General features: G+C 35.0%; 1 protein-coding gene and 1 long non-coding RNA gene across 3 annotated transcripts; one reads left to right on the top strand and one right to left on the bottom strand.

The window, feature by feature from the left end:
- Positions 1 to 4190: 4190 nt before the first annotated feature.
- On the bottom strand, positions 4191 to 12584 carry LOC118681315 (uncharacterized). 2 transcript variants are annotated; one of them, XR_011396580.1, is made up of 3 exons: positions 11984 to 12584; positions 6177 to 6328; positions 4191 to 6113 (listed from the first exon to the last, which is right to left on the bottom strand). It is a non-coding gene; the product is annotated as an uncharacterized lncRNA (long non-coding RNA). The 2 variants fall into 2 exon arrangements; XR_004977033.2 differs by lacking the exons at positions 4191 to 6113; positions 6177 to 6328 and adding exons at positions 6364 to 6945; positions 7002 to 7144 and having other exon boundaries at positions 11984 to 12573.
- A 782-nt stretch (positions 12585 to 13366) lies between these two features.
- On the top strand, positions 13367 to 14413 carry LOC106627082 (trypsin-4). The gene has a single exon (XM_014247080.3). The coding sequence runs from the start codon at positions 13499 to 13501 to the stop codon at positions 14312 to 14314; it is 816 nt and encodes a 271-aa protein (XP_014102555.2). The 5' UTR covers positions 13367 to 13498; the 3' UTR covers positions 14315 to 14413.
- Positions 14414 to 15095: the final 682 nt, after the last annotated feature.

The following is a 15095-nucleotide window of genomic DNA, read 5'->3' as shown; positions in this document are numbered from 1 at the left end:
TTAGCATTCAATATTATGTAATGCCAAATATGAAATTAAAAAAAATGTACCGAATATTAATAATAAATTTGTTAAATGTTCAAGTTTTTAATTGCATTTTCATTTACAATCAAATTGCTTGAATTGAGTTATGTTGATGGTTTCTTTATTCTAATCAATTGTTTGAGTTGTAAAACAATTGTTGTTGTTGGGAAATTAAGATTTCATAGTGCGAGCAGATAGTAGAAAATGTTGATTTCACTGCGGAATAATAAAAGGCAAAAATTGTGATAAACAATTATTTTTCCCTGTTACATAGAATTAGTCAAATATATTGAATTTTTTGTTGTGGTTTTGAGGTTAGCAACACATACTCGTATATTCAATGATATTTTTTTTAATACAGTTAATTTATGTTTAATTTAATGAATAATATTTCTTATAATACATTTAAATAAAAACAGAATTAAATACCTTTGAAATTTGTTCTATTAGAGGCTGCCATCTGTTCGAAAATAATGTTAATACAAAAAAGTTTCTAAGACTAATTATAAACACTACAATATGGGGATTACAGCGAGGCGATTTGAAAAAGACTGCGGTTTAAAATATTTTTTTAAGAGAGTTGCCACTTGTTTAAAAATTTTTATTCAATATAATTTATGAGAGGTAAATGTTATCACACTAAATTGGTTTAAGAAGGCTGAGAAAATACTTGAGAAGGATGCCACCTACAAATAATGTAATACGAGTATATAATGTAACTATAAGTAGATTATTACGTTATGGGCATCAAAACCAATAATAAATGCGTAAATTCCAAAGAAACGATTATTTAAAATTTGGCAAAGGTTCCCATCTCTTAATAGGTCTCATAAACTTTACACTGCACTTTAAAGTTTGTCTGTGTGTTTGGTCAGTGTTTGGCTCAATTGTGACATCGCTCACTTTTAGATTGTCATTTTACCTCACAGTATAATTCAAAAATTGCCAGGATTCGTCTCTATTCAACCAAAGCACCAACTTATCGATTGTAATATTATAATTTGCTGAACATTTTTCACTAAGTATAATCTGATGCTGTGGCAAACAGTGAATAATATTGCCTCACAAGTTCTTTAAGCCTTCATATATCAATCAAGAGGGCTCTATAGATTTAGAGGTTGAAACTAGAATGCTTGGACTATATAGGCTCAGAAGTGTTACAAAGGCTTCAATATAATTTTTTCCTCAAAACTTAATTACGAGATTGAGCTTTCTCACACATATAATGCGAACTTACCGAAAACTAAAGGTATTATATCGAAAAAATTAAGATCCAGAAGTGTTTGTACAGCAGAAAGTAATATCTAAAGCAGTTCAGATATTCCCCAAGTACCAAGCCATGAATATCATGAATGGTCGTAAAAACAGTCTTGTAGCCTATAGTCCCTTAGTTTGTAGAAAGTTTTTGTTTGAAGTTTTTTGAATTTGTATATTTTTTATAAATTTTATTAATTTGACCCCTATGATCAATCCATCAATTTTTGTATAACAACTTGAAAATTGCATTTCTTCCGCCATTTAATTTAATTTCAGCTTCCTTTTAGACCCGAATACCTACGTACATACGCAAATCAAATGTTTACAGTTCTTGTAATTGCAATTAGCACGCGGCAACATTTTCTATTCACATTATTAAACCACTAACGCGACCATTGGCGGCCGCTCCACGATGGTCGGTGTGCATAATTTATTTAATAAAATTAAAATCATCGAATTTCCAGCACTAATCAAGCGCCATGGAAAGTTGTATGACAAACCGGCCAGTATCGGCAGCTAGAAGTTTCCGTCTACGCCTTTGCCCGACTTCATCTTGCTCATTTGTGCTTTTTTCGTGACAATTAACAGCATAACTTTAGGAACAACACCCGCGCAATTAAAGACCTACAGCGTTCGTGTGTGCGTGGCCTGTGGAGCGGCGGCTGGGTGTGCGGAGCGCCATTCGGATGTAGCAAATCGCTCGCACGTGTGCTTAGTCTTTCAGCTCACGTTTCATAAACGCACGCGTGCTTCCATGATTTTGTTTTTATTACTCGCGCTTAACGCGCTTGGCGGAGAACTGGACGGAAGCGGGTCGCAGACAAGTAAGAGTGTGTGTGGCAATAGGCGCTTTGTGGCGCAAATTTGAAGCATTCCCAAGCTTGATTACTGTTTTTAGTAGGTGGGCATTGTTGCTGCAGGTGTACGGGGAGCGGAAGTACACGGACGCCGGACGCTGGCCACCGGACACTCAACTTTGTGCATCTGGTGCTGTGTGGACATTAGCTGAATAAGATCAGCGCTTACCCGGCGCTACAGCTAAGCACGCCGTCCAGCCATCAGGGGTTAATCTATAATTACACTCGAGCACTGGTAATTTTGCCGCTTTTCGCTGGGAATTAGTTTGCAATTGTTGTTGGCGATGACATTGCCGTAGACTTGGCACGTTGGCGCTGTTGTTGGTGGTGTGTCAGGCTTTGCCGGAAACGTCAGTCGTTTGTTTGAACGCAACGCATGGCTTGTACATCCGTTTTGGGGAGGAGTGCGCGACGTGCCGGAAGCACGTTTCATATTTACTTTACTTATTGCTTCTATTTTTAATTACCGAAGAATGAAACAATTGAAAATTCGCTGCAAAATTTGCATACGAGGTTAGCTTTTAGAATTTTAGAAATCCATGAATAAGTTTCTTCTTGTGTCTCGATGATGTCATTTACGCTCTAACGCAGTAAAAGCGCTGGCGCAAATTGAAAATAAATTTTACATATTATGTTAAAGTTCCACATGATTACCGCTTTAATTATACATGATTATGAATAATTAGAGTTGCGTTGTATTATGGTCTTAGCGCTCCGAATTTGGAGTTAGTGCTACGAATTCTGCATGTATTTCTTAAAGCACATAATTGGTATGAAATATTGTAGTTCATCCCACGAAGAGGGACGAAAATTTCATAATCCTTCGCAAAATAAAATAACGCGCTCTTCTAGCGGCTGCTGCTGAAAGTGCGTAGCGATAATTTTAGTTTTTACAAACGTTTATAAAGTAGTTGATGATGTATTTTTTGGAGAGCTTCTTTAAGTATTTGTCGGTAAAGTATTTAAACGTTTGCACACCCTCTTTTTACTGCTTTCGTTTGCATTTAAATATAATTCAGAACAAAAAACATCTTTTCTAAAACTAACTTAAAGACGGGGAAATGGGGCGAAAAAAAAAAAAATTTAAAAAATTGCCAGCTGTTAGAATGGGGGGTCTCAAAAAATTGGCATATGAGCTTACCCATGATTTCAGCCCTTCTAGTCATCTGAAATGAAAAAACAGATGATCAATCTGCAATAATATCGCAATTGTGTGAACTAGCGATAAGTAAAAAAAAAATATTTTGACAAAATGGCGACTGTTTGAAAAAACAAACATTTTTTTTTACCATAATTTTTTATTTTCTCGTATTTTTTTTAAATAGTAAAAATTAAAATTTCAGAATGAGACTAGTTCATACTTGAGAGAGGTCTATAAAGAAGTTTCTCTCAAAATCTCAGGTAAATCGGTCCAGTAGAACTCGAAAAACCGATACCTACGTTATTGCAAAAGTCTGGTCTAAGAAAAACGCATTTAAAGTTTCGCGTAAAGTCTTTTGTTCGATTAGACCCAGCCGAACCAGTTTGGTTTTCAAAAATCCGTTCGTAGATCATTACCGAAAACTCCGTGGTTGAAACTAAAGCTGAAAAAATATTTCACATTAAATACATTTTTTTTCGGATGGGTTGAATGCTAAGCAGTACGGTTAATTACATAAAGCAAAAGGTTCCTTGTTAAATCCAGTCTGCAAGGCGGATTAAAAGTTGTATATGGAAAAAGAGAGAAATAACTCAGAATATTTTCATTTAGCAAATACCTTTTGCTTCAGTATATTGTAAATGTATGGCATGTATGCCTAATAATCCATGTACACATATAATAAAACTGTATATACTGTACATATGTATATATACCTTTATTTGTAAATATTCGGCTCGCCGTTGATGGTAACTGACCCCATAGACTCAGTTCAATCAATTTCAAATGCCACATGCTCACTAATTTTTTGGACTTTGTGACAAAAGTTCTCTTTATTGTAATATAGAATATCTCAACAGCAGTTTTTCTACGTCAATAATTAAAGAGCTGGTAAAAATAATCAGAAATCGATATTCAATTTACTTCACCAATTTTCTTTATTGTGCAAATCGTCAGAGTTTATGCTAATACATTCACAAATATCAGTATGTGTATACCCATGTTTGTATGGGTCTATATACATAAATTCCAAAGATAGTTATATATTGAGCAAGTATACGAAATCTATGGCATATTTACACATCTACAATATTTTTTGTATCAGTTTTTTGCTTTTGGTCCTGCTAAGCTCTCTACGAGTACCAACTGACGCAGTTCTTATTGCTCTGTCTACTTGTTGTTGCTTTTGGCACACAAATCGAATTTAATAGCAAGATATGCTAGAAAAAATAAATTTCTTTCCACAAAGAAAAAGGGATAACAAGCAAAGTCAATTTCACTAAGCAAAGGATTTTCCTCCTTAATACTCTGCTAATTGTGCTGCTCATTATGAGATTGAATTGCAGCGCAGTGTTCATGTGCCAGTGTTTCTAGGAAGATTTTTACAAATACATGCTTAAATTACTTATACTTGTATTATATAAGTAAATGCTCGCCCAAACCATCACATATGCACAAGTAGCGAACATATGGACGGGTGCTGAAGGACGATTCGAACCTTATGGCTATAAGTGTGTTGCAAGGATGTTGTGAAATCAAGTACGACAGCAAAACACACGTAAAAGTAGTTCAAAGCTGCTGCTGCCGCACTAAACTACAATCAGATAACAGCGCGCTTAGGAAGGCAGCAGTGTGGGTGTGCGTCGGTGGTGCCTTGTGGTGCGCTGGTGGAGGTGTTCGGAAAGCGAAATTGAAATTGAAATTGAAAACTCGAATAGTTTCATTGCAATAGCACCGCGGCAGCTGCTGTTGCCGCTACTGATGGAATTCTCGACGCTATTGTTAAGTAACACCGCCATTACGAGTGCTCCTAATGCAGTACATTCAACTGTAGTATATACATACATATATATCGGTAAATAGTTGATCGTCACGTGTTTATCGCTGCCACAGTATTGTCCCAGTTTTGCGCTAAGCATGATTTTATCTCTTTACTTCTTTCTGCATTTCGCTTCCCACACCCTTCGCGGCGCATACGGTTAGAAGAGCCTCTTTAAATGTTAGCGCATTTGCTGAGTATTGGTATCTTGTTTTCCAGATTGCACTATATATCTGTGTGTATATATTTATTTAATGCTCTGATTACTGTGTTTCTATGTATGTATTGATGAGCATTGTTGTCTACCTTTAGCCCTTATCGATCGGCTCATTTGGCTCATATTGCATTTTTTCCATTTCTTGCTTATAAGCGCCTTTCCTCGAGTTATACAGCTGGCTACTTCCTCCGCTAAGCTTTTCGCTACCTCTCCTATAAATATATATATATGTATATACAAAGTACATTTGATTAAAAATAGCGGTTTGCTCTTCTGTGAAGGCTGGCAGGGTGCCAATTCCTGATGCTTCAGCCTTCGATGTAAATATACCTTACCGCTCTTGCGGGTTATTACGTCCGCTTGAAAAGTGAATTAAATGCAAAAGAGTGAAACTCATTATCCATTTCTGTATTAGTGCCCTATATTTTTAATTCTTGGCAATAATATAATTGGATTTACAAAAGTTGAAGGTGTTCATATTTGAATTACTTACAAATGGTCTTCATCTTTCATAATTGTTTTCCTCGGTAAAAAGCTTGAGTACCTTGGTATTTTGGCATTGAGAGCTTTCTCTAAAATATAAGATATTTAACTGTAAAATACTGATGTAAGGAATAACTTCAATATTTGTTAAAAATAGCATTGGGCCCTGAGCGGAGTAGAAATCGGGTCCATATCGTTATACCATCCTCAAAACAAGCAATATTATTTCTTGCTAAAATATCTAGAAGTTGTCGAATTAGTACTTGATATTCGATTGTACAATAGATGATTGGCTAAAGAGTATCATCATATGAAGGCCTGATTTTTAAATATAGTAAGAATTCTTTTTAAGAGATAATGTATCAAACAATTTTAATATACCTTGGACGGGACATGAATCAAATAAAGTCACGTCTTACTTCGCTTAATACTTAAATGTCTGTAGTAAAAGAAACAATTTCCATAATAATTGCAATTTGGCCAGACTAGCAGCTTCCAAGAGACCGGTATAACTTGGTGAATGATGAACTCATCTGTGGTAAATTAAATATGGTGAATTTAGACAAGGGTATTTCAAGTGCAGCCTGATTTTTGAAATGGTGAGGTAAATATGGTGAGTTTAGGTAAGATGAGTTTGGATGGACAAAATTATGGAGTGATGAATTTATTTTTTTGTGTCTGTACACATTTATTTATAGCTATATATTTCTAAATTTACCGTAATCTTAGCTCATTTTATTACTTCTGTCTTTACCCGATTCTTACCCAAAATACTTTTATTACTTTTGTTTATGTAGACATTTACCGCTTACAACAGGCGCGAAAGTGACGTTTTATAAAAGAGCAGTTATTACTTAAACTCCATTTTATGTGAATTAAAAATACTCTCTATTGAATAGAAGAGCTAAAAGAGTTAGAAATAGGTAAGTTGTTATGAGTGTTCATCTCCTTCATAACCAAACCTAATGCTTATTATATTAGCTTAAGAATATATATGTAGCTCTACAGATAAGTACACATGTTTACATATAGCCATACAAGTATCATGCATTATGGGTGTTGCACATGCAACACGGTTTGGCGACACATGGGAGCTGGAGTATGTTTATGTTGAATGTCCCTCGGCGGATCAATTTTCAATCACTTTAGCCTTAAATAAATAAATCACTTTGTAGTTGCACATGAACCACCCACACATGCATATACCTCTACCACTTTGCCACCCGTCACCCACATCAATAACATTTGAGCAGCGGAAATCCAGTGGAAATATGCATACACATATCCATGCAAACAAAGCTCAAAGGCTCACAGTGTCCATGTGTGAGTGCAGTTGTTGCACATGTATGCTAGAAAATAAATACACAGTTGATACATAAATAAATACGACACACAGATACAAATCAAACAAACTATCAATACAACTAAATTGTGCACAACCTTGTTGACTTAATAAACTATTACCTACCGACCAAGCCATCCGGCAGCACTCCGAACGCCCGAGTTCGGAAGCGCGCGCTTTGCCAATCACTTACTCACACTCTCTACGCCTTTAAGCGCGCGCCGCTGTGTTGGTGGGTGGGCCTTAGCTGGAATTGTGCTACTCAGGGGCATTATTTGCATACAACGGCACATGCATACTATATTTTTAAGTTATCCATATCATTTACGTTAAACCCCCACGACCAGGGTTGCCTTTGATGTGCTGCCACAAAATAATATTTACATTTCCATAAATAAATGCCATAAATGGGTGTATTTTTCACTGTCGACCCGAACGCTTTAGTAAACTAAGCCACGGGGGATAGTGGGGTAATCAGATGCTTATGGTACAAGGCGATTAAGTAAGCGCATGTACGTGAGTGTGTGTGCTTATCAGTTGCACTGTAGTTGTTGCTTTTTATGTGGGCTAATAATGCACTGAATTGTGTGCATTTACAGGGAAATTATACTAAATGCATTTTTGTTTTTACAACAATTACTAAACTAAATAGCGAGAGTAAATTCTGGCACACCTTGCACATACATACATACTTGTACATATACATACTATTCAACACATCCATCATACTCGGCTCTTCTATGCAATGTTATTTAGTTTTTGATGTGCAAATTTTATTGTTGTACTATTTTGTTGTTGTAAGTCAATTGAAAATCGAAATGGGAATTGAATGTTTTATCAATATTTAAATAGGGCACACAACCAATGCACAGGCAGGCTAGCACAACACTGGCGTATGTTAGGCATAGAAACATACATACGCACTTATATATGTATACATATACATATACCATAACGGTATGCATGCTACTTATGTTTGCTTGTAGACTTGTGCGAAAGCATGCAATCAATATTTGCATAACTAAAGAGACCATTTTAACCTTCTTCGCAACTATGCAGGCTTATCAAACTCATATATTAGGTGTAGTAAAAGTACACATACATACACATGTATATGCGACATATATAAATAAATATCTATTAGGCAGTTCAGCTGGAGGAAATGTTCATCAAAGGTAATCATTAGGGTGGGCCAACTAACTAACTAACGAGTTTATGGGTTAAAATTAACTATATGCTGAGAAAGGAATATCCCTGTGAGTCAGTATCTTTAGTTTAATTTTAAAGATTTCATTCAAAATACCATAACTCTTGAACCATTTTTGTACATCGCTGATTCTTGTAGCGCATAAAATTTCCTAGTATGGTTTTTTTAATTGAAAAATGTGTGTGTAAAAATATATGTAAAGCTTTGAAAAGCTAGTTTCAGAGGTGCTTGATTAAAAGTGTGCTTATATAACAAAAAATCTCAGCTTCAAATAATATAAAAAAGCTAAAAAATATCGTATATAACATATATTTGTCAAAAAAAGTTCTTATATTTCCATTATCGTCTAATGTTCCGGTTCAATATTAAAGAAGCCCGGTAAATCCAGTAGCTGGAAAAATTCTTACGGTTTTTGTGACAGAGTCACTGATATCTTTTGAACAAATCATTGTCGCGTCAAGTGTTCTTTTCCATAATATAATTTTGTTTTCATCAATTTCGTCTTGTCTTTTTTTATATAGTTAATATTTCTTTTCAAATTTCAAACTTCTAAATATACGAACATTTGAATTGACAACTGAGGTAGAGTTTTTAGAAAATTTTATGGTCTACAAGAATTTAAGAAAATGTTTTCTAATCTGTTTAAAGTTATGGAATTTTTATTGAAAAATTATGTTTTACGTGTTATTCATATTATTTACTTTTAAACTTTAGCTAAAAATTATGCCTAGGAAGGATATTTATACCCTGAACAGGCTGTATTAAGTTTGCCACGATGTTTGTAACACCCAGAAGGAAACATCGAAGAAACCATATAATATATATATCTAAATGGTCAGCGAGACGAGCTGAGTCGATTTCGCCATGTCCGTCTGTCTGTCTGTATATGCGCGAACTAGTCCTTCTTCCCAAAAAGCTACAGCTGCCACACAAACTGAAGGATCGGAATCAAGTGCAGCATGGAAAACTCTTTCATTTGAGGAGATATCTTCACGAAATTTGGCAAGGATTAGTGCAATAATACAATCTCTGAAGAAATTGTTCAGATCAGATAACTGCTGCTATACAAACTGATCAATCGAAAGCAAGTTCTTCTAAGGAACTTTTTGCATTTGTGAAGGGTATTCGGGGGTTACACCGAAGTTAACGTTTTTTCTTATTTTAATTAATTTTATCTCATAAATTCGATAGTTTAGTTTATGGCTCATCCTAGTATTCATGGTAGTAGATACTTGTTAAAAAATGTTTGTGTGCAACACGGGGAAATTATTAGGAGAAATCTAAATTTATGTACTCCTGAGTTATTTAATTTATAACTTACAACCCGAGCAAGTAAGGAATTTCGTGTGGTGAATTTAATTTTTCTCGACATGTCAACAATTAAAAAATTTAGTGTTGAATTATATAAAAATTTTAGTGCTTAATAGTTTTGAAATGTATAAAAATTATAAAGTAATGAGTAGAAAATAAAGTATGCTGAAATGAAAATAATTACCTATTTGGAAATAGTTCCGAAACCTACGTTACCTTTAAGCGCCATTAACGTAAATAACCGATACGAGTACGTGACTAAGGTATTATATTTTTCATAGTGCGTTAACCTCTAATTCTCAAAAGATTATTGGAGAGTTTTTTTTCATTGGACCAGTCTAGATGGATTTAACCTATAGCACGATACGGATATAACTGTATTAATGCCAGAATGCACTGTATTAATTAGCTATTATGAAAAAGTAAAATCAAATATTAGAAGTGCAACGTTTGGATCGTTTAACGAGAAGAAATGTTAATAGCCTGCCCCGCATTGTAGAAATAATCAACACTATGTAAGTAGATTTAGCAAAGATTTATGTTGACATTTTTTTGTTAATAATTTGCAGATGTTCAAATTGTCTAAGAGGTTCGAGAAATCCTTTAGTTGAGACAAGTTTTTGGAACAGTTGCCACCTGTTACAATAAAATTGATAGCACAAGCGATTTATTACTATATGAGCATCAGCCTTATGAGTTTTACGATTGACCGTATATTTATTTGTTAAGGGGTTGCCACCCACTTGCATTTTTTATTAAAGTAAATTGGTGAAATATATGAAATAATAAAATACGTGCTTCCCACTATATTCAGCTATATCTATCGATGGTACTTTTGCGAAAAGTTATGCTAATAATTTGATAAAGTAATTTTAGAGAAACAGACAAGCAGTTGATGCACAAACAGATATTCTTAATAAAATTTTTTGGTACTTTTATATAATTTTGGATCCTGGAGAGTTTGATAGCCTCATTCAAGCAACCCAAGTAAGTTTAAAACAGAATGTAATGCTCAGTTATAAAAAATTTTATAGTAAGCTTTTTAGAAATATCTGTATATACATAACTAAATATATGTTGGAGACTCTCGCGTTTGATCGCGTTTGAGGTTTAGACATAGTAAAAGCTCGCAATTGATTGGTATTTTTGAAGCTGGCGTTAATTAGCGTAGATCCATTAGGAATTGCATATTTTTTTGAAATTTCTGCTCAAAAATAACTATTACTAAATACATGTATACATATAAATATATTTAATTATAATTGTATATATATTATATATTATATATATACATATATGTATATGCATAATTGTATATATATTATATATATATATAGCGTTCACATGCAACTCAACACTTGCAATAGCGATAATTATACGAGCATTCCAAATCATCGTTGGCATAACGATTGTCATTCCCGCATACACTTAAAGCCATCACCAGTACACACACACGTACATATGTATATTGGTTTGTACATTGGCAATTACTCGCCTAATCAACTCACGCTGGTGCGCCAATTGTTTTGTCCGTCCATGCGCTGCACATTTTAATCAGCATTAATCCGAGTCCCAGCGCTGTCATGCATGCGACTGCGCCAAAAGACATAGCATAACTACACAAGTTCGCTATGCGCAGATGTGCGTGTGTGTGTTTGGCGGTAATGCAGTGAATGTGGGCAATTATGCAGCAAATATGCGCGAGCATTGATTACTAATTTGCATACACGAACACACTTATACCTTCATGCATTTATGGATTTGTGTGTGTGTGTGAATTTGTTAAGTGGCAGCACTGGGTCAATTAATATTTTATGAATATCAGTATTTCGCAATTTACGGTTCAAGCATTTTCGATTGCACTTTTTCCGCCATCATTATTCGACCTCGAGTCTCTTTTTTTTGTGAGCGCGAAACTTTTTGTGGCTTTATTTTGTGGTTAATATCGAAGTGGGTGCGTGTGTGTTTGTGCAGCGGTTTCCTCCTTATTATTGCAATAAAATGTAAATAATCTTTTGTCGCTATTTAAGTTTTTCGATTTTTTTTTGTGCCAGCATGCGTTTAATATTCGCTCCAAATAATTGTTTTGCTCATTAATGAAATGAGGAAAAAATTGCGCTTTTTGTTTAATGAAAATTGATATTACACATGTTCTCTCTATTTATTGAATGTCGTATTTACGATTTAACGATTTAAATGCACGCATATTTATGAATTGGCGAAAATGGCTGATATTTACATATTTTTAAAATTTGTTTTTATATTTATTTAATTTTTTTTTATTTCTTTGTTTCAAAATATATGTTACAAATATTACAAGTAATTTACCTACGAGTGTACAAGCGAACCGCCCGCGATAACGGTCCCAGCCGATTTGGACATAAGTAATTTAACAAATTACTTCGACTCTTGGTAAAAATTGCAACGGTTTCTTATTTCTGGGTAGTGTTTATGCGTAAATATAAGATAATAATATATTATTGGAATTTCTTTGAGTAAACACTGATAAAATTCCCTTTAATGGTTAAAATACTAACGTGTGACTCACAATTCTTGACCTTCAGAGGTGTGAACTTATTTAGTACTTCAGCAGTCCGTTTACATTCTTTCTTTAGAAGAAAGCTAGCGTTGCCAGCATCGAAGAAATGTTCAGAAATCTATATATTTACTATAGACTACAGACTAACTACTTAAAAATCCCGCTACTCATGATGAAATGACTATAATTTGTACAAACCTTAGAACGTGTTCAGAAAATGCACCGAGGAAATTTCTTACGATCTGTTCAATCGAGCTATGATCATACAATACATTCCTTTTTTCGGAATTTCTTTGACTTTAAGTACTCTTTAAATCTGTAGTTCCTTAATGGAACAACTTCTTTTCGTGAAATTGCCCTTAAGTACCACAATGTTGCACTCGAAAATTTTTAATAATTTTATTTTAAGATCCATCCAAAAAGTCCGGTTATGTATAAAAATGTAGGCAGTGAACCTGAGAGTTGTATCTAGATCTTTTTTGAAAATGTGGAATAGCTTGCTTTCTTGCCTGAAGTGGTTGCAGAAAATATATTTTATCTTTTTAACATTTCTGTTAGTTTAAGTAATTCCTATTTTCTCTCTGAATAGTTATCTATTGTATTTTGTTTTATACTTTTAACAATCGTTACTCTATGTAGCTTTGCTGCGTATGCTTTTCACTTCTACTGTAGTATTGACAATTATAGGTAGGCTTGATCAAATGTTAAAGCAATATAAGGCTAAAACAAACTATTAAATTTCTCTTCGGTTAACTGACTTTGAATAATATCCTAATGTGCTCTTCTCGGAATGTTATTATAAATATATTGCTTTATTTTCTTCGTACCTTCTGGTTTTTATGTAAACCGCTTTTATATAATAATCAAGGGACTAGCGTTAATTGTTATTGAGGACTTTTTGAGCTCTGGCGCTCTATAACTCATAATCGAATTACAGCATAAGCAACATTGTTTACGACTAATAGAATTTTCACACCAGTTCAGGTAATTAAAATTTAGACTTCACTGTTTAAAAACAAAAAGTGCTATCGCCAAGAACTCTGATAAGGTGAATTTGCCTAATTACAAATTGATGTTCGCGCTCATCAATTGTGTTAACGGTCGCTTATCAGACAACTCTGAAACCAATGTCTCGCTGCACCCAGTGTCAAGTTCGTACAAATGGAGCAAGATAACTTCCGACACAGACACAAGTTCCCACGATTTCCGCGAGTCAGCTCAAAAGTAACGTTTTAGAACTCGCGGTGAATTTTGACGCAGGTGCAGCTCTATAAAATCTTTTAGAAAATCCTTAAAACTTTGCAATGTTGAACCTACGCTTGCAACTGCTCGCGGCGATTGCTTTCAGCGCGCTGTCATGGACCCAAGCGGCCAGCATATTTTCGGGCGCTTCGTTCAGTCGCATTGTGGGTGGTTCGTCGGCAGTTGATATTAACATACCGTACATCGTCTCACTGAGGTCGTTCAGCTTCCACATTTGTGGCGGTTCGATAATTAATGGATACACCGTACTCACCGCAGCGCATTGCCTGGTGGCCAGCGAAGCTAGCGACTTACAAATTCATGCCGGCGCAAAGACCCGTTCCTCACACGAGGGCATGTTGATTAACGTTGTTGCGATACATTATGATCGGCGCTTCAGTATGGAGACTATGGACTACGATATCGGTTTGGTTCGTCTAGCTAATCCGCTCATTTTCAGTGTACGCATACAGCCAATCGCTTTGCCCGCTGCTGGCGAGTTAGTGTTGGATGAGGATATCGCTTTGGTGGCCGGTTGGGGTTACAAGTCCGCTTATGGGCCAGGTTCTTACGTTTTGCGGTACGCTCGTGTTCCGATTGTTAATCAGACTGTGTGCAATGAGCAGATGGAAGGATCCATAACTGATCGCATGATCTGCGCTGGCTATGATAAAGGTGGAATTGATGCCTGTCAAATGGACTCGGGTGGTCCGCTGGTGGTGGACGAGAAACTTGTGGGCATCGTGTCGTGGGGTGTTGGCTGTGCGCGTCCTAATAAGCCCGGTGTTTACACACGCGTCTCAGAGCTGATCGATTGGGTGCAGACCACTCTGGCAGACAACTACGCGGACAGCATTCCAAGAGATAGGAAGAAATAAAAAAGCAATTGCGGAAACCAAAGAGAACTATTTGTGTAAAATTTAAATTTATTAAATTTATTCAAATAAAAATTGGTTTTATGGAGATATCATTTAAAAGGAATACTTTTTAATTATATATATATAATTCGATATAAAGGCACACTATAAATAATAGGTAGCAAAGAGATATGTTTTTAGAAATTTTACAGTTGAAAATTGATGGATTGCCACCTTTTTAAAATTTTAACTTAAAAAACTTGATAATATAAACGAATTATAAAAATATAAGCATTAAATTAAGTGGGGTTTAGAAGAAATGACTTTTACGTATGGTTGCCACCCTCAAACTCGAAATACAAAAGTTTTGCTCGTTTTCAGGTTTTACGAAGAGAGACCATCATTTTTTGGGCTGAATATTTATGATTTATTGACCTTTAGTTTTTTAATGGTAGTGTTCGCCACTTGTTTTCAGTAAGGCTGTGCTCTTTTAATTTTTTAATTCTTCGGTTAATGGCCTATCCATCCATGGAGGATCGTTTTTGAAAATAAATCATCGAATAAAAATATGAATTTAATATACTTTGTCCACCCTACTTGCAGCACAATAGAATAGAAGGTGTAAGTCAACTTTAATTCTGTGCACTCTACAAAGCTTTGGCAGGTGTAACGGAATTGCTGTTAAATTATTATTATGTAATTTGCTTATCTTTCCATCTTTCCAGCATGCAGTGGTCACACCACCGAAATCATATCGCATTGACTGATGGCGAGTCGAGTCGAGTATTGATTGACTTGACTT

This window comes from Bactrocera oleae, chromosome 5 (genome assembly GCF_042242935.1).
Source record: "Bactrocera oleae isolate idBacOlea1 chromosome 5, idBacOlea1, whole genome shotgun sequence".
NCBI classification, from domain to species: Eukaryota; Metazoa; Arthropoda; class Insecta; order Diptera; family Tephritidae; genus Bactrocera; species Bactrocera oleae.
This window is presented reverse-complemented; position numbering and strand designations above follow the sequence as displayed.